The sequence below is a fragment of the Lonchura striata genome, chromosome Z, assembly GCF_050655825.1.
Source record: "Lonchura striata isolate lonStrDom1 chromosome Z, ASM5065582v1, whole genome shotgun sequence".
In the NCBI taxonomy this organism is placed as follows: domain Eukaryota; kingdom Metazoa; phylum Chordata; class Aves; order Passeriformes; family Estrildidae; genus Lonchura; species Lonchura striata.
The window spans coordinates 46005257-46028748 of record NC_140740.1 but is presented as its reverse complement, the minus strand read 5'-3'; the positions used below and the strand labels follow the sequence as shown (position 1 = coordinate 46028748).

Genomic DNA, 23492 nt, shown 5'->3' with positions numbered 1-23492 from the left:
ATGAATTATGAGACAAGTACCCTGCAGTTCTAATTGTTCGAGTTAATGTTATGCAACTCAAAATGTGAGAAACAGCACAGTGAGTCAAACCAAAGCACTGCCTCACTTAAAACCTGTCCCCCATGGTATGCAGCAGCAGAGAAAGAATGAGAAGCCAGGCTTGCGCTTGTGTGAACCTTGTTTTGATTTTTGGACTTCATGTCCATGTCATGGAGTCATCGCTATTTGATTCCTAAAGCAACTACAGTTTTTCTGAAGATACAATAAATTGAAAAATACAAACAAATGGAGTTTTAGATGTTTCTTCTTAATAATAATGACCCTGTACTTTATTTTTTTCATTAAAAAGTAGTAGGGTACTAATTAAAGGAAAAAGTGCCTGTAGAGGTGTCTGTATTGATACAGACACGTATACATGCACATATACATGTAAGAGTGTATGTATACATATGTATGTGTATGTATACACACACTCTTACATGTAATTTTTTCTTTAACTACTCTGTTACTGTAGGTGTGTACACACACCTAGAATTTTAATTCTTCAGCTAATGCCCTACTGCATATCTGTATTTGTTAAAAAGGGAAAATTAATTTTATAAATTCTTTACAATTTCCTTCCAGCTCCCTTCCCAATCATCAGACCAGCCTCTCTCCTGCCTCAGTGTTGTCTTCAGGCACATCACATGTGGTAAGTCTTGTTAGTATTGAAAGAAGTGCTTGGCAAATAGTCGGTTTATCTTATAATTATGACCATCTCTTAAAGTTGGATGTGTCTCAGTACCCCAAGAGCCAAAAGAAGAGCTTTACTTCAGGGAAGAAGGACTGTCAGCCCTCTAGTGGGGGAAAAGCAATTACCACTTGTGATTTGTACTAGATCAGGAATAGCTATGACAGAGACTTGCCAGTCACACAGCTGAGGGAAATTGTCGTGCCAGCTAGAGGGGATGAAATTAAAAAAAATTGCTTACAACTAATTTATTACAAAACAAAACAAAACAAAAACAAACTTCAAAATGGCAATCTGAAATGTCTCCAAAATGTGGACTGTTAGCAATCTGCACTGGAGAGGTTAGCTGACAAAATGCCAGGTGATGGAATGTTATATGTTACATTTGAGTTACTGTATTACAATTTTGTGGTGGTACAGCAATTTGAGTTTAGCTCTCATACAATAATTTTCTTTAAATCGCAAAAGCATCATAAGCATGCAACTTAGTTGCTTGCTTGGTACATAGACAATGCATATCTTTTGCATGTGCTGCTGTTACTTTAGAAGTTTTTGTTGTTTTGGGCTTTTTTTCCCTTTTCCCCAGCATCTTCCACTGTGGTTTATTTGCTCTGTGATCCTCATTCTTTTTGTCTCCTTTTCTAGCACACTAGTATTGAGAACACAACTTCGCTCCAGCCCTCAACAACCTTTTCAACTGCTTCAACCTCAGCCACTAGCACCACCTCCTCGGTTGTCAGCATGACAAGCAGTATGAACACTACCAACAGCCTTGGCCTGAGTGTTACCAGTGTGTCTATACCAGCTGCTACCACACGGGCAGCTCCCTTAGTGTCTTCAGGTTGGCAGTATTGACAGGTCACGTGGATAGACAGAGGATTTCAGTCAGCGGGGATGTCAGTTGAGCATCTGACCCTCCATAACAACACTAAGAAGTCCACACTCTTCACTGGCATTTCCAGCATGCTTTATTTGCTGGCTTATGAAATAAAGTTTCCTGATTTTATGTATTTGAAATATTTGTTAGGGTGTTATATGGCATTTGTATAGCATATTCCATCCCCAAAGAGCTTTATAAATACACACCAGAACAGTTCTGGCTTGGGAAGTTTTGGGCTAGAAAATTCACCCAGTTTGTGTTCTGAGCTGTGATTAGCTCCTGACTATGAGTTCACATAAGCTTTAGTTTCAGGCTGCTCTGTGACTTATTTGGCAGTATCAAAATATACTGTAGTGACCTCATTATCATGTGTCACATCCCTACTGCCACTTCCACAGAAGGGAAAGAAATGTCTGGGTCATTGCACAGAAAATAGCACTTCAGAAGGGAGGGTCCATGGAGAAGGAGGGCTGGGAGGCTTCTTGCACTGAAGTTGAAGTGATGCTAAATTCTTTCTTCTCTGATGATCCTGAACTGATAAAAGGAAATCTTATATAGAGAAGTAAGTGATGTATTGTTAAGGATCAGGCTTAGTTGCAGAAGTATTTCTCATTTCTATAGCTTGTAAATGAAGTGTCTTGTGACTGGCCAAAATGCATTGTTCTTCTACTGTTCTGCTTCCTAGCACTGCTTCATGAAGGCAGCTGAAACCATTTCAGTCTTCTCTTTACTATTCCTAGTTGTAGTAAGTCACCACAGAAAGCATGGTGGCAACATTTAGCGCTTTCCAGTCTATTGCTGGAGATAAAGGGAATACATTGACAGAGCAGGAAATGAAAGGAGAGAATTATCTCTCTCAGATTGAGAACGATTTCTAAATTTGCCTTCAGGAAAGGACTGAGCAAAACAGAAGTTTTGTAATCTTGTTATCCTTGTACTCTTGTAATTCTTGTAATCTTCTTGGGCAAAGTAAATGACAAATTCAGGCTATTCTGTGATAGGACTGTTTTCACGAGAAAGTAGCCCAAGCTTTCCCTCCCTTGAGACATGGTTAAACTCTTCAGGCTATTTTGAGCACCTTCGTCAAACAGCACAAAATCTCCTCTTTAAAATGTAAGATGGCGTAGCTGTCACAGTTTGTGAGCTATCTTATCTCAATGCTGAAGCCTTTTTTAAAGGCTTGTTAAAGTGTCTATATTTTGATTCTACAGGCAAAGCACCCCCAAACCTGCCCCAAGGTGTACCACCCTTGTTGCATAACCAGTATATTGTGGGACCTGGAGGACTTCTGCCTGCCTACCCAGTAAGCAGTTTCATTGTTTCTCTTTGATTTCTTAGCTCTTGGTGCAAATGGGCCCTCCAGACCTGCTACTGTCTATGCCAAGTAATTTCTGGTGGCACATGTTACACCTGGAATTCTTGTTTCAAATACTAAGAACACCTGAAATATGTTCAGTAGAGGCTTACTATTGATTGTAAACTGCAGAGCTTCTGGTACAGACCTGATCTGGCTACTGTTGAAGCTAAACATGGGTGTGGCTATGGTTTTCAGTGTTAACAGGTTTTAGGCCCTTTGAGTAAATTTAGGCTATTTTAGGTTTGTGTTACTAGAATGGATTTGCCATAGTAGTGACTCAAATGTGCCATGTGGCCTGTCTATCATGATTTGAAAGACTGCACATAGCTTTTTGATGTCTGACCAGCTTCAACGTATTTTTGGTTATCTGGTTTTTGAATCTGAACCTTCAGTAACTTTTCTATATCAAACTAAATGTGAGGAGATACCCAGGAGGTTGTGTTGTGGTCAAGTCATCAACTCTTTAATCTTAGTGCTCTTTGAAGTAATGGTTACAGCAAAGAGGGCTGTTCTTACTACCAAATCTGAATGCCCAGTAGATTTTTCATAAGTTCAGGAATGATGTGTCTGTGAAAACTGTGCTGAAGATGAGACAGTCAAACTCTCCTCAGAGGAAGTTGTCATCAGGAAACAACATCAGAGTGACAAACCTTTCTAACTTCAGTCCTACTCTCCTTGAAATGCTGCAGTGCCCCATGATAACACAATGTGACATACGACTGTAGATCTTTAACACAGACTGGGCTTAAGTCAAATTCAGTTCAAAGCCCCAAACTGATCAGCATCAGAAAAAAGTGTTATAATGATATTGTATTTTTATCTGTCTTAAAGCAGATTTATGGTTATGATGATCTCCAGATGCTTCAATCCAGACTGCCAATGGTAAGTAAATGACTTACTTAATTTTAAAGAAGTTGTCTTCACTGTTGATCATTTGTGCCACATAAATTGATTCATTTAACAGTGGTTAAGAGCTTTTACTTATATTCTATATTCTTTCTTTTTAAATTTATACAAGGATTATGTAAATTGATACAGAGCAACTGTTGCATCATGCATTTGTCCAGCTGCAAATCTCTAAATAGACACAAGTGTGTTCTGTGCTCCTGAGTGAGAAATGTCAAATTTTTGTAACAACATTATGACATTTTGTCTAATCTAAGTGAAGTCCTAAGTGTTTTCTTTTATAAAGAGGTAAAGTTGAACAGCAGGTACACAAGTTGGTAGCCAGTAGGTGTATCTGAGATTTTGGATGTTGTCATAGGTATAGGTCTTTGCATGTACATCATGGCAACAAATGCAGGTGAGCTGTAAGAGGGAGGCTGTACTAAGTTTTTTTCCTTATATGGATCCAGAATGCAAATGGCATATGAGACAGGCTGAGCTTCCAGATAGATGCAAAAGGGGCCTCAGTCTAGATTGCAAAATGATAAAAAATTTTCCTATCAGATATGTAGGGTTAAGGAACTTGGAGAGAAGGTTTGGTAGTAGGTAGCTGAGAACAGTTACATACAAGAGTGATGTGGTGTATCTGTTGAGGCAGAAATGGAGCAGTGATCAGAGAAGACTAGATGAATGCCATAATGTAAGGCCCAAATAAGTACCAGGTATTCCATGTAGACCTTGGAGCAGTCAGGGTCAGATAGTTTAAAGGTGAGTACAGGGACAACTCAGACAAAACCCTGTCAGACTGCAGACTCTGTAAAAAAACTCCAAAGTTGAGCACATGAATAAAGACTTTTACTAGAGGAAGTTGTGCTACTTGAGAAACTGTCAACTGAAATGCATCTGAATGCAACTGAAATATCTTTATGGCAACAAGATGCAAAATATTTGAAGTTGCAGGGCCAAGAGGTATATATTGTAATGTCTTAAAAATGGCTAGATGCCTGGTGACCACCAAGGTGTTCTATCACTCCCCACCTCATCTAGTCAAGGGAGAAAGTACACCCTGAAAGGCATGTGGGGTGAGGTAAGTACAGAGAGAAATTACTTGCTGGTTGCAGTCATGGGCAAAGGAGACATGGCTTGGGGAATTTAGTTTAACTCACTAGCAATCAAATCATGCAGTTGACAAGTAAATAATGAAATAAAACCAAATCTACAGAACACCTTCCTTTCACCTTTCATGATTTCCTGGACTCAGTTTCACTTATAAATTTCTCTACCTTCATCTCCCAGGTGACATAGGAGGATGGGAAATGGGACTACCTTCTTTGCCGTCACACTTCTGTTCCTTCCTCCTCAAGCTCTTACCTCTTCCTATTTTGGTTCCATAGTCCTCCAAAATGTCAGCACGAGTCCTAAAATACTTTAAGTTGAAAGAGGTAATCTGATTGCAAGCAACTCTGCCATAGGAAGGGAAACTTTCTCCTGGATCACATTGCAGAAAACCCATCCAGTCTGGCCTTAAACACTTGCAGGAATGTGGTATTCTGGCTCACTCTAGGGCATGTTCCAGTGCCTTGCAGTCCTCATAGTAATGAATTTCTCCCTAATGCCTGATGCAAACCTACTCTTTAGGTTTAGAGACATTCCCTGTAGACCATTGTCTGTCACTGCAAATGCAGTTCAAAATTCAGTTTGCTTCTTCTTCGTAAGGTCCGATGAAAAGGTAAAAGGCCACAGCAAGGTCAGCTCAAAGACTTCTTCAGTCTAAATACAACTTGTAACCTATCTTGATACCAGAAGTGCTCTGATGCACTTATTTTGTTTGTAGCCCTCTAGTGTAATATCTCCGTTAGGTCCATGACTTCCCTGACAAGAGGCTTTCAGATGGAAAAACTGGCAAGGAAGTTGGAAACTACTAAAGGAAACAAGGACTCAAGATATAATTGTGGTGATGATATCTAACAACAAGAGATGTTTCTCCAAAGAGTGGGCAGAGGCTGTTTGGAGGAAGGCTTGGGGTAGGTGTGGAGTGAGGATGGCTTTGGCTGGCCCAGAGACTGGTTGCTGTGCTAGAGAGATGAGAGGCAATGGCAAGTGTTTTGTCGTAGGTCTTTATTTTCAGCGGCATAAATAAGTGAATAAGTAGAAAAATAAATACGTGTATCAATAAATAAAGAAACAAATAAATAAATCAGTCTAGAAATAAGTGGAGAAAGTCCTTTGCCCGTATCACTGGGAGAGGCTGAATCAATGGGAGAGGGAGTGGTTGGGGGCTGCGGGTGGCGTGCGGTTGTTGCAGCCCTGTCTCTGGTCCCAGGTGAGAGGAGGCGTGGGGTTGGAGGTGGGTTTGGGTGGTAGGTGTGGGTTGGAGTGTGGGTGTCTGCGCTAGCGGCGCCTGGCACGTGTGAGGTTGTGGAGGTGCCGTAAAGAGGCACGAGCTTCGAGGCGGAGATGGTCCCAGGCGCTGTGGCTGTGGGTGTGGAGGGAGGGGTGGGTGTCCCTGAAGTACTTGTTGATGGCGAGCCGCGGGTTGCGTGGTCCTTTGGAGAGCAGGGCGTTGTCGGGGAGGCGTTGCTCCAGGTGGTGGATGTGGTGCTGCAGTTTGTTGAGGAGGAGGTTGCGAGCGTGGCTGGGCCAGTGCTGGCGGGTGCTGTTGGAGCTGAGGGTGTGGAAGAGGCGCTGGAGGATGCGCAGGGCGGTGGCGGCGGCTTGGTGCGGGCCGAGGTTGGGGTGGAGGAGGGTGTCGGGGAAGAAGGGCGGCTCTTGGAGGCGGCAGGGCTGTGTGTGGCTGGGAGGCATGTCCTGGAGGAGGCGGAGTGCGTCGCCGGGGAAGGTGTCGTCGTGTGTCCAGAGGCGTTGGCAGGCGAGGAGGAGGAGTAGGTGCGGCGTGCGGCAGCCGTGGCTGTGTGGCTGTGTGGCTGTGGGCACAGCCACGCTGGGTCTGCGGGTGCTGTCGGGTGGTGCTGGGCAGGAGGAGCCCGGTGAGGCTCGGTGGTGCTGCTGGTGGTGGCTGTGGCTGGGGTGCTGCCGGCTTTGTACGGCGGCAGCTTTCCCTTCATCGCTTTCTGATTGCCGGGAGTTTCCGGCCGTGCTTTCCAGTCTGTGCTGGTGGCTGTGGTGGTCTTGGGCAGTGTTTTCTTGGGTTGACTGTGGCTGGTGATGGTGTTGTTAATTCTCTTTTTGCCTTTAGAGGTTGCCTCTTGCCTGTTGGTTGTGGTGTAGTGGAACCCTACGTTAGTGCCACATCATGTATTTGCGATGATGTTGTGTGTTTTTTGTGGTTTTCCTTTCTCTCTGGGGTCGTCTCTCGTTCATCATGTGTTCCGCTGAATTTCTTTTATTGCCCTTTACAGGACACTGCATCAATTGTAGTATCGTATCTTGGGCTTCTCCCTTTTTTCTATAGCTATGTCTGATGTTGAACAGACTTTTTCGTTTTGGAGAGTGCTGAAGTCAAATCTCGCTGAACTCTTCTAAAGTTTAAAATTTTGAAGATTTTTCAAGTAGTGCTTCCTTACTGATTTTTGCACGCTTGTCAGTATGTGTCAGCTTGATTCCTAGTGTTGAAAAAGGAAGTAGTGGTACTTGTAAGTATCTAGTAAGTAACTCGTAAATTTCTGTTAAGTTGCTGAGCTGATTGAGCTGTTGCAGCTTTTAATGCATTTGGGTCAATCATTTTTTCCCGTAAATTCTAGTTGCAGACCTTTACTGCCGGGGTATTCAGCACAAGCCTTCTATTAGTGTGCCTGGAGATTCGTCCCTTGAGTGGGGACACACCTCTAGGTTATTGCTTGAGGTAAAACAAAAGTAATTGGATTAATTACCTTTTTCTGTAGTTTGTTATTAATCTGGCTTTCAAAGGATTGGGGTAGTGGAGCACTGTACAAGTGGTTACCACTGTCTGTAATGGATCATAGATAATTCTGATCAAAATTATTTGAGTATTGTCATGATTAATTTGAATTATTTGTTTTTCCCATATTTCCCATATATTTCCTCGATAGACGTGTAAACAAATATTTCTCTCATCTTGCAGGACAAATTTGTATAAAAGGTCAATTACACATATATAATTCTTTTGAGATGAACCATTTACCTACTGTGGGCCTAGGATTGTATTAAGCTGCCTCCAGACTTCTCTAAGAAGGAGTTTAGCAAGCAAGGAGGCATTTTGTGAACCTCAGTGGGAAGCCTTCCCTGATAAATGTTGTCGGAAGCTTCCATTCTGCCTGGGACACTTCCCAAGTCTTTTTGTAGTTCCCATTAGATTTTTCTGGTTTTTTTACCTACACTATGCTTGTTTTCTTTGTGTTTATATGAATAAATTCTCTCTTTTAAGCCTTTGATAGAGTTGTATTAAATAAACTGATGGTTTATTTCTCAGGAACCTCAGGAGCTCGTTAAGTCAGAGAGCTGAAGAGGTGGCTCTGGGTCTGAGCACCTAGGCACTGAATGTTGATGCAGCTTCTGCAGTGTCTTGCTTCCCTTTTGCAGTTTGATTTTCATTGTGATGGAGTTGAAGAAGTCTCCTCTAAGCTGTTGCTTTTGAACAATAAAGGGTTTTTTAAAGTTAATTTTCATTGTCTGTTTTGCCCTGGATATCCCAAGTGCAGTGTGACGCTGAGAGGAGGTGGTATCAGAAGAGCCTGCTCATGGCCTTGCCCAGTGATGCTTTCAGCTATGTGCCCAGGAATGGGTATCTCTCAACCTCTCCAATCCCTATTCTGGTGTTGTATCACCAGAATACAAAAAATTACACAAATGCATTTCTTCTTTTGTGTTTGAATTCCCTGTATGCCAGCTTGTGTCATTACCACCGCTCCTGTTTTTGTCTGAGAGTGATTTAGGTCCTTCAGCTGCCTCAGAAAAGACAGAACCAACGAGGTCCTCATTCCTGACATTGCAGGATACTTCTGGATAGGAGCATTAGGGGGACAGTGGTACAGTGTGGAAGTTTCGTCTTGAGGGGTCCTGCTGTGTACCTGAATATATAAGAGAGCTGGTGGAAAAGCTCACCAAGCCACTGCCCGTAATTTACAATCAGTCCTGGCTGACAAAGGAGGCCCCAGGAACCCGGAGTGTGGCCAGTGTTACGCTTATCTTCAGGAAGGGTCAGACGTGGAATCCAGGGAGCTACGGGCCTGTCAGCCTGACCTTGGTGCTTGGGGAAGCTCATGGAGATCATCTTGAGTGCCCATCACATGGCACCTCCAGGAGATCCAGGGGATCATGCCCAGCCAGCATGGGTTTGTCAAAGGCGTAACCGCCCGACCCAATCTCCTTCTGTAACACAGTGCCCCTCTTAGTGGACGAGGGAAAGTCCAGAAACGTTGACTTCCTGCACTTTGGAATAAAGTCTTTAACACTGTGTCCCACAGAAGTCTCCTGGAGACACCAGCTGCTTGTGGCTTTGACGCTCTGTTCTTGAGTTAAAAACTGGCTGCTGGCCTGGCCCAGAGAGTGCTGGTGAATGGAATTCCTTGCAGCAGGCAGCTGGTCCCTAATGGTGTCCCCCAGGACTCCGTACTGAGGGCTCTGTACTGTACTGTTTTTTACCTTTGGTGATGATCTGAGCTCTTGAGGGAATCCAAGAGCTCCTTTAGTCAGTTTGAGGACAACACCAAGCTGGGCGTGAGTGCTGTTCTGCTGGAGGGCAGGAAAGCTCTGCGGAAGGATCTGCACTGTCTTCTGGATCCACGGGCCAGGGCCAGTTGTGTGAGGTTCAACAAGGCCAAGTGCTGGGTCCTGCCCTTGGGTCACAGGAACCGCCTGCAGCTCCAGGCTGGGACAGCGTGTCTGGCAAACTGCTGGATGGGAGAGGACCTGGGGGTGCAGGTTTTCAAGAGCTGGACACGAGTTGGAGTGTGCCCAGGTGGCCAAGAAGGCCAATGGCACCGGGCTTGTGTCAGCAATGGTGTGGCCAGCAGGAGCCGGGCAGTGGCCATCCCCCTGTGCTGGGGGCACTGGTGAGGCCACAGCTGGAATCTTGTGTTCAGCTTTGTTTCCTCACAGCAGGAAGGACACTGAGGTGCTGGATCATGTCCAGAGAAGGAAATGGAGCTGGGGAAGGGTCTGTAGAGCGAGTCATATGGGGAGCAGCTGAGGGAACTGGGTGAGTTTAGTGTGGGGAAAAGGAGGTTCGGGAGAACCGGATCACTCTGTACGATGATCTAGAAGAAAGTTATAACCATATGGGAATTGTTTTTTTCTCCCAGCAGCTAGCAATAGGAAAAAAAAATGGCCTCAAGATGTCCCAGTGGAGGTTCAAGTTGGATATTAGGGAAAATTTCTTCACTGAAGGAGTGGTCAAGCATCGGAGCAGGCTCCCTGGGGAAGTGGTGGAGTCACCACCGCTGAAAGTGTTCAAAAATGGAGTAAATGTGGCGCTTCATTATATGGCTTAATGGTATTTGGTCAAAGGCTGGGCTTGATGATCTTGGAGGTCTTTTCCAACCTTAGTGATTCTATGAATCTCGATTTGGTCCTGTTGTTTTTTCACTCAGCTAAATGGGAAGCAATCAGTTGCGTTTGCACGGAGCAGTATCCTTGAAGCGACGCAGTGCTGGAGGTTGTTTGAGCCCAGGAAAACAATCTCTTTGTGGCATGCAGGAGAAGGCTGGAGCTGCTGACCTGGGGAGGTGCTTCTGGATTGATAGTTGGAGGGCGAAGGAGCAGCCGGTGCTGGTGATGTGTGGGCAGTTCCCTTCACGAGGAATGCTGTGCTGGTTGGTTTGGACCATATCGAGTTGGGGGTGTTTGGATGATGGATCTCTTTGCTTGCTAATGATGTGTTGGGGTGAATTGTCCAAATCTCTGCAGTCCTTTATGGGTCCCCTCCTTGCTTCTTTGAGGTGCACCTTGTCTGTGCCACCCTGTTTCTTCTAAGGCAGTGCTGTGGCATTGCAGAATGGTTATCTTTGGTGGGATGATGGTTTGGAGGTGGCTTTCAAGGCTTTGCATTATTGGAGGGTCTGGAAGGCAGAGCGAGGTGGTGGAAGAGAAGGAGGTATGCAGGGCAGGCATCATGCCATTTGGGGCAAATGGGTGCCCCAGTGGTCTGGCAGCTGTAAGAGGTGCCTGGGGGCTGCAGGACCACCATTCCCTGGGAGCGTGCTATCCATAGCCTTTGATCCAGGCAGGATGCATTGGCAAGATGGGCTGCAGGACAGAGACTCATCCCCTCACAGCCTGAGGGGACCATGTCTTTGCATGTCAGGTCTAAGCGTGGAGCACAGTGAGCACAGCTTAGCTTTTTCATTCTTTTTGGTTTTTACAAAAAGTCTTTATTTCTAACAAAAGAATAAATAAATAAATAAATAAATAAATGGCCAGCCAAAGAAATAAATAATCGACTAAGTTAATTAATGAGTTAAATAAGTAAGCAAACAGAGTTCTGTGATAAATAGTGATTGGCATTCCCACAGTAGTTCCCCAGTGTCCATGATCCCCTTGCCGTTCATCAGGTGAGGTTGCAGTCCGGATGAACGTGGTAATTCCACAGGTAACAATACCTTCTGTATCCCCAGTGTCTCGTAGGTGTCCATGAATGTGTAGCACAGAAATTTCCTCTTCCTTCCTCTCCAGTGCCTGTGGTTTGGGTGTGGGCTGTGCCACATACTGGCCCCAGTGCCACCACGCTCATAGGCCTTTCCCCATCAGCTCATCGGTTGGAAGACGTGTGACTGGTACCAAGTGATCCCAGCCTGGGCTCCTGCTGTCACCACTCAATCCATGGCTACTGGTGCTGGCTGGCGATGGGTGTTTGTTCTCTGTGGGTTTAGTGGGGTCCAGAGCAGCTTGGTGCTTCATGCGCCGTATGAGTTTGTCCACGTGTTGTAAGCAGACACGAGCTTCGAGGCGGACGTGGTCCCAGGCGCAGGCGCTGTGGCTGTGTGCCTGGAGAAAGGCGTGGATTTTCCCGAAGTACTTGTTGATGGTGAGCCGCGGGTCGCTTTGTCCTATGAAGAGCAGGGGGTCGTTGGGGAGGCATTGATTGAGGTGGTGGATGTGGTGATCCAGTTTGTTGAGGAGGAGGTTGCGAGCGTGGCTGGGCCAGTGCTGGCGGGTGCTGTTGGAGCTGAGGGTGTGGAAGAGGCGCTGGAGGATGCGCAGGGCGGTGGCGGCGGCTTGGTGCGGGCCGAGGTTGGGGTGGAGGAGGGTGTCGGGGAAGAAGGGCGGCTCTTGGAGGCGGCAGGGCTGTGTGTGGCTGGGAGGCATGTCCTGGAGGAGGCGGAGTGCGTCGCCGGGGAAGGTGTCGTCGTGTGTCCAGAGGCGTTGGCAGGCGAGGCTGGTGGCCAGAGCGGCGAGGAGGAGCAGGAGCGGCGGTGCGGCGTGCGGCAGCCGTGGCTGTGTGGCTGTGGGCACAGCCATGCTGGGTCTGCGGGTGCTGTCGGGTGGTGCTGGGCAGGAGGAGCCCGGTGAGGCTCGGTGGTGCTGCTGCTGCTGGTGGCTGTGGCTGGGGCGCTGCCGGCTTTGTACGGCGGCAGCTTTCCCTTCATCGCTTTCTGATTGCCGGGAGTTTCCGGCCGTGCTTTCCAGTCTGTGCTGGTGGCTGTGGTGGTCTTGGGCAGTGTTTTGTTGGGGTGGCCGTGGTTGAGGATTGTGGTGGCAGCGGTGTGCTCGGGCAGAGTGTCAGTCATGGGTGGAAGGGGTTGTGAAAGCTCTGGGCCAGAGGCGCTGGGGGGTCAGGTGCGTTGGAGAGGGTGTTGGGCGATCCTTTCACTTGCCGAGCCAGCTGCAAGGTCTGTGCTGTTGAGCTGAGTCTCTGTTTGTGCCCAAGCATCGTTTCCACTTGCAAAGCCCTGGTTTTGGTTGTGGTCACTTTTCCTTTCACTTTGAGGCTTGCCTTTAATTTCATCTTAGCCACTGTTTTCCTTTTGTGGTTGCAAGGGATGTGCGGTGATGTCAGTGGGTGAGGGCCGGCGTTTCCCCTCCTGCGGTTAACGCCCAGAGGCACTGGCAGGGTTCAAGGGGCTGTCTGTGCATGTGGGTCTTGGAGGCCTGAGTGTGTCCTTGCAAGGAGGCACTGCACCTGCTGTGTTTGGGAGGAGCGAGCCACAAGGCAGGCAAGAAAGGCTGAGTGAAGAAGTCGCGGAAAGGGAAAGCTTTTGCTGTTACTGTCGTGCTCGGTGCCATGGCTGTGGCCCCGGAGCATCGGTCTGCTTTTGAGATCCATGCCTCAGTGGCTGAGGCGGCCAGAGGTCAAAGGAGGACATTCCCCCATGAAAGAAATGGGGTTGCGCTTTGGGACTGCTGGAGCCCTTGCTCGGAGCAGCGCGTCCTGTTCAGGGCTCTTTAGTCTATGAGAGGTGTGGTGTCCTTGGAAGGTGATGGCTCTGAAAATGCACGGGGGTCCAGAGGCCGTGACCTGTGAGAAAGGCTGAGGGAGCTTGGCTTCTTTGGCTGGAGTATTGTAGGTTTGCCAGTAGTTTCAGATGCCTTTCCAAAAATGCACAAAATCTGCGGCAAGGTGAAGAGGTGTTTGGGGTGTGCAGAGACTTGCAAGGGGATGATCCCTCTGGCCTGGTGGAGAAATGGTGGGATTGTTGCTTGGAGCAGATTGTGGGATTTGAAAGTTTTAGGCCTTTGGGGGACAGAGAATTTGGAGGTGAGCGGTTGTTTGTCACCTTGTGCGTCAGTGATCTCCAGGCAGGCTGCCGAAGGCACACAAGGCAAATGCTGGGAGTCCTCGCGGAAAATCCCTGTAGATCCCCAGGCCAGTGTAGGAGAGGGTCGAGTTTGAGACCGTCGTGGCAACCTGAAAGTGCACAAGTCCATGGGACTTGAAGAGGCTGATGCGTGAGCCCTGAGGGAACTGTCAGATGGAGCTGCTGGGCCACAGTGCCTGGTTTTTGAAATCTGGTGTCCGTCAGTTGAAGTTCCCAGTAAGTGGTAGAAGGGAGGTATAAGCCTCCCTTTGTATAAGGGGAAAAGCAGAAGAGTGTGGGAACTACAGAGCAGTCCGGCTGAGCGCAGTGTCAGGCAAGAAGATGAGGCTGTTGTGCTTGGTCACCAGACTCGGCTAAGGCCTAGGGAAAACCAAGAGGTGGTCGGTAATGGGGAGCATGGCATTCCAATTGCGTAGTCGCCATTCCTGGTGATTTTTTGTGATGTTCTATGGCTAAGGCTACAGAGCAGTGGTGGATAGGGGCAGAGCAAGTGAGCTTGTGTGCCTGGGCTTGAGCAAAGTGCTGGGCCGTGTCCTGCATCCTTGTCTGTGAGTCAGAGAGGCATGGATTGGATGGATGGAGCACATTGTGGATAAAGCAGATGAGGTGCAGCGGTGCTCCCCAGCCTTTGCGTGTTTTTCTTTTTGGGACTCTGTGGTGGTGGCCAACCGCTGGCAGTGTTTTTCCAAGGGGTTTGCTACAGCATCTTGCTTGGTCAGGTGCCATTGAGAAGAGTGGGCAGAGGCGGTTTGGAGGATGGCTTGGGGTAGGTGTGGAGTGAGGATGGCTTTGGCTGGCCCAGAGACTGGTTGCTGTGCTAGAGAGATGAGAGGCAATGGCAAGTGTTTTGTCGTAGGTCTTTATTTTCAGCGGCATAAATAAGTGAATAAGTAGAAAAATAAATACGTGTATCAATAAATAAAGAAACAAATAAATAAATCAGTCTAGAAATAAGTGGAGAAAGTCCTTTGCCCGTATCACTGGGAGAGGCTGAATCAATGGGAGAGGGAGTGGTTGGGGGCTGCGGGTGGCGTGCGGTTGTTGCAGCCCTGTCTCTGGTCCCAGGTGAGAGGAGGCGTGGGGTTGGAGGTGGGTTTGGGTGGTAGGTGTGGGTTGGAGTGTGGGTGTCTGCGCTAGCGGCGCCTGGCACGTGTGAGGTTGTGGAGGTGCCGTAAAGAGGCACGAGCTTCGAGGCGGAGATGGTCCCAGGCGCTGTGGCTGTGGGTGTGGAGGGAGGGGTGGATGTCCCTGAAGTACTTGTTGATGGCGAGCCGCGGGTTGCGTGGTCCTTTGGAGAGCAGGGTGTTGTCGGGGAGGCGTTGCTCCAGGTGGTGGATGTGGTGCTGCAGTTTGTTGAGGAGGAGGTTGCGAGCGTGGCTGGGCCAGTGCTGGCGGTTGCTGTTGGAGCTGAGGGTGTGGAAGAGGCGCTGGAGGATGCGCAGGGCGGTGGCGGCGGCTTGGTGCGGGCCGAGGTTGGGGTGGAGGAGGGTGTCGGGGAAGAAGGGCGGCTCTTGGAGGCGGCAGGGCTGTGTGTGGCTGGGAGGCATGTCCTGGAGGAGGCGGAGTGCGTCGCCGGGGAAGGTGTCGTCGTGTGTCCAGAGGCGTTGGCAGGCGAGGAGGAGGAGTAGGTGCGGCGTGCGGCAGCCGTGGCTGTGTGGCTGTGTGGCTGTGGGCACAGCCACGCTGGGTCTGCGGGTGCTGTCGGGTGGTGCTGGGCAGGAGGAGCCCGGTGAGGCTCGGTGGTGCTGCTGCTGCTGGTGGCTGTGGCTGGGGCGCTGCCGGCTTTGTACGGCGGCAGCTTTCCCTTCATCGCTTTCTGATTGCCGGGAGTTTCCGGCCGTGCTTTCCAGTCTGTGCTGGTGGCTGTGGTGGTCTTGGGCAGTGTTTTGTTGGGTTGACTGGTGCTGGCGATGGTGTTGTTAATTCTCTTTTTGCCTTTAGAGGTTGCCTCTTGCCTGTTGGTTGTGGTGTAGTGGAACCCTACGTTAGTGCCACATCATGTATTTGCGATGATGTTGTGTGTTTCTTGTGGTTTTCCTTTCTCTCTGGGGTCGTCTCTCGTTCATCATATGTTCCGCTGAATTTCTTTTATTGCCCTTTACAGGACACTGCATCAATTGTAGTATCGTATCTTGGGCTTCTCCCTTTTTTCTAAAGCTATGTCTGATGTTGAACAGACTTTTTCGTTTTGGAGAGTGCTGAAGTCAAATCTCGCTGAACTCTTCTAAAGTTTAATACTTTGAAGATTTTTCAAGTAGTGTTTCCTTACTGATTTTTGCACGCTTGTCAGTATGTGTCAGCTTGGTTCCTAGTGTTGAAAAAGGAAGTAGTGGTACTTGTAAGTATCTAGTAAGTAACTCGTAAATTTCTGTTAAGTTGCTGAGCTGATTGAGCTGTTGCAGCTTTTAATGCATTTGGGTCAATCATTTTTTCCCGTAAATTCTAGTTGCAGACCTTTACTGCCGGGGTATTCAGCACAAGCCTTCTATTAGTGTGCCTGGAGATTCGTCCCTTGAGTGGGGACACACCTCTAGGTTATTGCTTGAGGTAAAACAAAAGTAATTGGATTAATTACCTTTTTCTGTAGTTTGTTATTAATCTGGCTTTCAAAGGATTGGGGTAGTGGAGCACTGTACAAGTAGTTACCACTGTCTGTAATGGATCATAGATAATTCTGATCAAAATTATTTGAGTATTGTCATGATTAATTTGAATTATTTGTTTTTCCCATATTTCCCATATATTTCCTCGATAGACGTGTAAACAAATATTTCTCTCATCTTGCAGGACAAATTTGTATAAAAGGTCAATTACACATATATAATTCTTTTGAGATGAACCATTTACCTACTGTGGGCCTAGGATTGTATTAAGCTGCCTCCAGACTTCTCTAAGAAGGAGTTTAGCAAGCAAGGAGGCATTTTGTGAACCTCAGTGGGAAGCCTTCCCTGATAAATGTTGTCGGAAGCTTCCATTCTGCCTGGGACACTTCCCAAGTCTTTTTGTAGTTCCCATTAGATTTTTCTGGTTTTTTTACCTACACTATGCTTGTTTTCTTTGTGTTTATATGAATAAATTCTCTCTTTTAAGCCTTTGATAGAGTTGTATTAAATAAACTGATGGTTTATTTCTCAGGAACCTCAGGAGCTCGTTAAGTCAGAGAGCTGAAGAGGTGGCTCTGGGTCTGAGCACCTAGGCACTGAATGTTGATGCAGCTTCTGCAGTGTCTTGCTTCCCTTTTGCAGTTTGATTTTCATTGTGATGGAGTTGAAGAAGTCTCCTCTAAGCTGTTGCTTTTGAACAATAAAGGGTTTTTTAAAGTTAATTTTCATTGTCTGTTTTGCCCTGGATATCCCAAGTGCAGTGTGACGCTGAGAGGAGGTGGTATCAGAAGAGCCTGCTCATGGCCTTGTCCAGTGATGCTTTCAGCTATGTGCCCAGGAATGGGTATCTCTCAACCTCTCCAATCCCTATTCTGGTGTTGTATCACCAGAATACAAAAAATTACACAAATGCATTTCTTCTTTTGTGTTTGAATTCCCTGTATTCCAGCTTGTGTCATTACCACCGCTCCTGTTTTTGTCTGAGAGTGATTTAGTTCCTTCAGCTGCCTCAGAAAAGACAGAACCAACGAGGTCCTCATTCCTGACATTGCAGGATACTTCTGGATAGGAGCATTAGGGGGACAGTGGTACAGTGTGGAAGTTTCGTCTTGAGGGGTCCTGCTGTGTACCTGAATATATAAGAGAGCTGGTGGAAAAGCTCACCAAGCCACTGCCCGTAATTTACAATCAGTCCTGGCTGACAAAGGAGGCCCCAGGAACCCGGAGTGTGGCCAGTGTTACGCTTATCTTCAGGAAGGGTCAGAAGTGGAATCCAGGGAGCTACGGGCCTGTCAGCCTGACCTTGGTGCTTGGGGAAGCTCATGGAGATGATCTTGAGTGCCCATCACATGGCACCTCCAGGAGATCCAGGGGATCATGCCCAGCCAGCATGGGTTTGTCAAAGGCGTAACCGCCCGACCCAATCTCCTTCTGTAACACAGTGCCCCTCTTAGTGGACGAGGGAAAGTCCAGAAACGTTGACTTCCTGCACTTTGGAATAAAGTCTTTAACACTGTGTCCCACAGAACTCTCCTGGGGACACCAGCTGCTTGTGGCTTTGACGCTCTGTTCTTGAGTTAAAAACTGGCTGCTGGCCTGGCCCAGAGAGTGCTGGTGAATGGAATTCCTTGCAGCAGGCAGCTGGTCCCTAATGGTGTCCCCCAGGACTCCGTACTGAGGGCTCTGTACTGTACTGTTTTTTACCTTTGGTGATGATCTGAGCTCTTGAGGGAATCCAAGAGCTCCTTTAGTCAGTTTGAGGACAACATCAAGCTGGGCGTGAGTGCTGTTCTGCTGGAGGGCAGGAAAGCTCTGCGGAAGGATCTGCACTGTCTTCTGGATCCACGGGCCAGGGCCAGTTGTGTGAGGTTCAACAAGGCCAAGTGCTGGGTCCTGCCCTTGGGTCACAGGAACCGCCTGCAGCTCCAGGCTGGGACAGCGTGTCTGGCAAACTGCTGGATGGGAGAGGACCTGGGGGTGCAGGTTTTCAAGAGCTGGACACGAGTTGGAGTGTGCCCAGGTGGCCAAGAAGGCCAATGGCACCGGGCTTGTGTCAGCAATGGTGTGGCCAGCAGGAGCCGGGCAGTGGCCATCCCCCTGTGCTGGGGGCACTGGTGAGGCCACAGCTGGAATCTTGTGTTCAGCTTTGTTTCCTCACAGCAGGAAGGACACTGAGGTGCTGGATCATGTCCAGAGAAGGAAATGGAGCTGGGGAAGGGTCTGTAGAGCGAGTCATATGGGGAGCAGCTGAGGGAACTGGGTGAGTTTAGTGTGGGGAAAAGGAGGTTCGGGAGAACCGGATCACTCTGTACGATGATCTAGAAGAAAGTTATAACCATATGGGAATTGTTTTCTTCTCCCAGCAGCTAGCAATAGGAAAAAAAAATGGCCTCAAGATGTCCCAGTGGAGGTTCAAGTTGGATATTAGGGAAAATTTCTTCACTGAAGGAGTGGTCAAGCATCGGAGCAGGCTCCCTGGGGAAGTGGTGGAGTCACCACCGCTGAAAGTGTTCAAAAATGGAGTAAATGTGGCGCTTCATCATATGGCTTAATGGTATTTGGTCAAAGGCTGGGCTTGATGATCTTGGAGGTCTTTTCCAACCTTAGTGATTCTATGAATCTCGATTTGGTCCTGTTGTTTTTTCACTCAGCTAAATGGGAAGCAATCAGTTGCGTTTGCACGGAGCAGTATCCTTGAAGCGACGCAGTGCTGGAGGTTGTTTGAGCCCAGGAAAACAATCTCTTTGTGGCATGCAGGAGAAGGCTGGAGCTGCTGACCTGGGGAGGTGCTTCTGGATTGATAGTTGGAGGGCGAAGGAGCAGCCGGTGCTGGTGATGTGTGGGCAGTTCCCTTCACGAGGAATGCTGTGCTGGTTGGTTTGGACCATATCGAGTTGGGGGTGTTTGGATGATGGATCTCTTTGCTTGCTAATGATGTGTTGGGGTGAATTGTCCAAATCTCTGCAGTCCTTTATGGGTCCCCTCCTTGCTTCTTTGAGGTGCACCTTGTCTGTGCCACCCTGTTTCTTCTAAGGCAGTGCTGTGGCATTGCAGAATGGTTATCTTTGGTGGGATGATGGTTTGGAGGTGGCTTTCAAGGCTTTGCATTATTGGAGGGTCTGGAAGGCAGAGCGAGGTGGTGGAAGAGAAGGAGGTATGCAGGGCAGGCATCATGCCATTTGGGGCAAATGGGTGCCCCAGTGGTCTGGCAGCTGTAAGAGGTGCCTGGGGGCTGCAGGACCACCATTCCCTGGGAGCGTGCTATCCATAGCCTTTGATCCAGGCAGGATGCATTGGCAAGATGGGCTGCAGGACAGAGACTCATCCCCTCACAGCCTGAGGGGACCATGTCTTTGCATGTCAGGTCTAAGCGTGGAGCACAATGAGCACAGCTTAGCTTTTTCATTCTTTTTTGTTTTTACAAAAAGTCTTTATTTCTAACAAAAAAATAAATAAATAAATAAATAAATAAATAAATAAATAAATAAATGGCCAGCCAAAGAAATAAATAATTGACTAAGTTAATTACTGAATTAAATAAGTAAGCAAACAGAGTTCTGTGATAAATAGTGATTGGCATTCCCACAGTAGTTCCCCAGTGTCCATGATCCCCTTGCCGTTCATCAGGTGAGGTTGCAGTCCGGATGAACGCGGTAATTCCACAGGTAACAATACCTTCTGTATCCCCAGTGTCTCGTAGGTGTCCATGAATGTGTAGCACAGAAATTTCCTCTTCCTTCCTCTCCAGTGCCTGTGGTTTGGGTGTGGGCTGTGCCACATACTGGCCCCAGTGCCAGCACGCTCATAGGCCTTTCCCCATCAGCTCATCGGTTGGAAGACGTGTGACTGGTACCAAGTGATCCCAGCCTGGGCTCCTGCTGTCACCACTCAATCCATGGCTACTGGTGCTGGCTGGCGATGGGTGTTTGTTCTCTGTGGGTTTAGTGGGGTCCAGAGCAGCTTGGTGCTTCATGCGCCGTATGAGTTTGTCCACGTGTTGTAAGCAGACACGAGCTTCGAGGCGGACGTGGTCCCAGGCGCAGGCGCTGTGGCTGTGTGCCTGGAGAAAGGCGTGGATTTTCCCGAAGTACTTGTTGATGGTGAGCCGCGGGTCGCTTTGTCCTATGAAGAGCAGGGGGTCGTTGGGGAGGCATTGATTGAGGTGGTGGATGTGGTGCTGCAGTTTGTTCAGGAGGAGGTTGCGAGCGTGGCTGGGCCAGTGCTGGCGGTTGCTGTTGGAGCTGAGGGTGTGGAAGAGGCGCTGGAGGATGCGCAGGGCGGTGGCGGCGGCTTGGTGCGGGCCGAGGTTGGGGTGGAGGAGGGTGTCGGGGAAGAAGGGCGGCTCTTGGAGGCGGCAGGGCTGTGTGTGGCTGGGAGGCATGTCCTGGAGGAGGCGGAGTGCGTCGCTGGGGAAGGTGTCGTCGTGTGTCCAGAGGCGTTGGCAGGCGAGGCTGGTGGCCAGAGCGGCGAGGAGGAGCAGGAGCGGCGGTGCGGCGTGCGGCAGCCGTGGCTGTGTGGCTGTGGGCACAGCCATGCTGGGTCTGCGGGTGCTGTCGGGTGGTGCTGGGCAGGAGGAGCCCGGTGAGGCTCGGTGGTGCTGCTGCTGCTGGTGGCTGTGGCTGGGGCGCTGCCGGCTTTGTACGGCGGCAGCTTTCCCTTCATCGCTTTCTGATTGCCGGGAGTTTCCGGCCGTGCTTTCCAGTCTGTGCTGGTGGCTGCGGTGGTCTTGGGCAGTGTTTTGTTGGGGTGGCCGTGGTTGAGGATTGTGGTGGCAGCGGTGTGCTGGGGCCGAGTGTCAGTCATGGCTGGAAGGGGTTGTGAAAGCTCTGGGCCAGAGGCGCTGGGGGGTCAGGTGCGTTGGGGAGGGTGTTGGGCGATCCTTTCACTTGCCGAGCCAGCTGCAAGGTCTGTGCTGTTGAGCTGAGTCTCTGTTTGTGCCCAAGCATCGTTTCCACTTGCAAAGCCCTGGTTTTGGTTGTGGTCACTTTTCCTTTCACTTTGAGGCTTGCCTTTAATTTCATCTTAGCCACTGTTTTCCTTTTGTGGTTGCAAGGGATGTGCGGTGATGTCAGTGGGTGAGGGCCGGCGTTTCCCCTCCTGCGGTTAACGCCCAGAGGCACTGGCAGGGTTCAAGGGGCTGTCTGTGCATGTGGGTCTTGGAGGCCTGAGTGTGTCCTTGCAAGGAGGCACTGCACCTGCTGTGTTTGGGAGGAGCGAGCCACAAGGCAGGCAAGAAAGGCTGAGTGAAGAAGTCGCGGAAAGGGAAAGCTTTTGCTGTTACTGTCGTGCTCGGTGCCATGGCTGTGGCCCCGGAGCATCGGTCTGCTTTTGAGATCCATGCCTCAGTGGCTGAGGCGGCCAGAGGTCAAAGGAGGACATTCCCCCATGAAAGAAATGGGGTTGCGCTTTGGGACTGCTGGAGCCCTTGCTCGGAGCAGCGCGTCCTGTTCAGGGCTCTTTAGTCTATGAGAGGTGTGGTGTCCTTGGAAGGTGATGGCTCTGAAAATGCACGGGGGTCCAGAGGCCGTGACCTGTGAGAAAGGCTGAGGGAGCTTGGCTTCTTTGGCTGGAGTATTGTAGGTTTGCCAGTAGTTTCAGATGCCTTTCCAAAAATGCACAAAATCTGCGGCAAGGTGAAGAGGTGTTTGGGGTGTGCAGAGACTTGCAAGGGGATGATCCCTCTGGCCTGGTGGAGAAATGGTGGGATTGTTGCTTGGAGCAGATTGTGGGATTTGAAAGTTTTTGGCCTTTGGGGGACAGAGAATTTGGAGGTGAGCGGTTGTTTGTCACCTTGTGCGTCAGTGATCTCCAGGCAGGCTGCCGAAGGCACACAAGGCAAATGCTGGGAGTCCTCGCGGAAAATCCCTGTAGATCCCCAGGCCAGTGTAGGAGAGGGTCGAGTTTGAGTCCGTCGTGGCAACCTGAATGTGCACAAGTCCATGGGACCTGAAGAGACTGATGCGTGAGCCCTGAGGGAACTGTCAGATGGAGCTGCTGGGCCACAGTGCCTGGTTTTTGAAATCTGGTGTCCGTCAGTTGAAGTTCCCAGTAAGTGGTAGAAGGGAGGTATAAGCCTCCCTTTGTATAAGGGGAAAAGCAGAAGAGTGTGGGAACTACAGAGCAGTCCGGCTGAGCGCAGTGTCAGGCAAGAAGATGAGGCTGTTGTGCTTGGTCACCAGACTCGGCTAAGGCCTAGGGAAAACCAAGAGGTGGTCGGTAATGGGGAGCATGGCATTCCAATTGCGTAGTCGCCATTCCTGGTGATTTTTTGTGATGTTCTATGGCTAAGGCTACAGAGCAGTGGTGGATAGGGGCAGAGCAAGTGAGCTTGTGTGCCTGGGCTTGAGCAAAGTGCTGGGCCGTGTCCTGCATCCTTGTCTGTGAGTCAGAGAGGCATGGATTGGATGGATGGAGCACGTTGTGGATAAAGCAGATGAGGTGCAGCGGTGCTCCCCAGCCTTTGCGTGTTTTTCTTTTTGGGACTCTGTGGTGGTGGCCAACCGCTGGCAGTGTTTTTCCAAGGGGTTTGCTACAGCATCTTGCTTGGTCAGGTGCCATTGAGAAGAGTGGGCAGAGGCGGTTTGGAGGATGGCTTGGGGTAGGTGTGGAGTGAGGATGGCTTTGGCTGGCCCAGAGACTGGTTGCTGTGCTAGAGAGATGAGAGGGAATGGCAAGTGTTTTGTCGTAGGTCTTTATTTTCAGCGGCATAAATAAGTGAATAAGTAGAAAAATAAATACGTGTATCAATAAATAAAGAAACAAATAAATAAATCAGTCTAGAAATAAGTGGAGAAAGTCCTTTGCCCGTATCACTGGGAGAGGCTGAATCAATGGGAGAGGGAGTGGTTGGGGGCTGCGGGTGGCGTGCGGTTGTTGCAGCCCTGTCTCTGGTCCCAGGTGAGAGGAGGCGTGGGGTTGGAGGTGGGTTTGGGTGGTAGGTGTGGGTTGGAGTGTGGGTGTCTGCGCTAGCGGCGCCTGGCACGTGTGAGGTTGTGGAGGTGCCGTAAAGAGGCACGAGCTTCGAGGCGGAGGTGGTCCCAGGCGCTGTGGCTGTGGGTGTGGAGGGAGGGGTGGGTGTCCCTGAAGTACTTGTTGATGGCGAGCCGCGGGTTGCGTGGTCCTTTGGAGAGCAGGGCGTTGTCGGGGAGGCGTTGCTCCAGGTGGTGGATGTGGTGCTGCAGTTTGTTGAGGAGGAGGTTGCGAGCGTGGCTGGGCCAGTGCTGGCGGGTGCTGTTGGAGCTGAGGGTGTGGAAGAGGCGCTGGAGGATGCGCAGGGCGGTGGCGGCGGCTTGGTGCGGGCCGAGGTTGGGGTGCAGGAGGGTGTCGGGGAAGAAGGGCGGCTCTTGGAGGCGGCTGGGCTGTG

At 49.4% G+C, this 23492-nt stretch overlaps 4 protein-coding genes across 53 annotated transcripts in view; 1 reads left to right on the top strand and 3 right to left on the bottom strand.

Moving 5' to 3' along the window:
- The window catches only part of LOC110484213 (ubiquitin-associated protein 2), a 253283-nt gene that overhangs the window by 66943 nt on the left and 162848 nt on the right, over nucleotides 1-23492 (top strand). For 33 of the 50 annotated variants that reach the window (XR_014951069.1, XM_085566179.1, XM_085566177.1 and 30 more), the window contains 4 exons: nucleotides 625-691; nucleotides 1376-1571; nucleotides 2822-2913; nucleotides 3799-3849. Coding sequence is in view for 49 of the 50 variants with exons in the window: in XM_085566179.1 (XP_085422305.1) it covers nucleotides 625-691; nucleotides 1376-1571; nucleotides 2822-2913; nucleotides 3799-3849 (406 nt within the window). In the remaining variant the exon portion in view is untranslated. The remainder of the gene's footprint in view (nucleotides 1-624; nucleotides 692-1375; nucleotides 1572-2821; nucleotides 2914-3798; nucleotides 3850-23492) is intronic. The other 17 variants (XM_085566152.1, XM_085566174.1, XM_085566176.1 and 14 more) reach the window with 3 other exon arrangements.
- On the bottom strand, nucleotides 1571-9043 carry LOC110484216 (interferon). Its single transcript, XM_077790148.2, has 3 exons — nucleotides 8875-9043; nucleotides 8673-8771; nucleotides 1571-6923 (listed from the first exon to the last, which is right to left on the bottom strand). Exons 1-3 carry the CDS (start codon nucleotides 9041-9043, stop codon nucleotides 6244-6246), a joined length of 948 nt encoding a protein of 315 aa, XP_077646274.1. The 3' UTR covers nucleotides 1571-6243.
- Nucleotides 11488-12243, bottom strand: LOC144248206 (interferon-like). The gene has a single exon (XM_077790149.2). It carries the CDS (start codon nucleotides 12226-12228, stop codon nucleotides 11497-11499), a length of 732 nt encoding a protein of 243 aa, XP_077646275.1. The 5' UTR covers nucleotides 12229-12243; the 3' UTR covers nucleotides 11488-11496.
- LOC144248298 (interferon-like) lies at nucleotides 19674-20827 on the bottom strand. The gene has a single exon (XM_077790339.2). It carries the CDS (start codon nucleotides 20661-20663, stop codon nucleotides 19932-19934), a length of 732 nt encoding a protein of 243 aa, XP_077646465.1. The 5' UTR covers nucleotides 20664-20827; the 3' UTR covers nucleotides 19674-19931.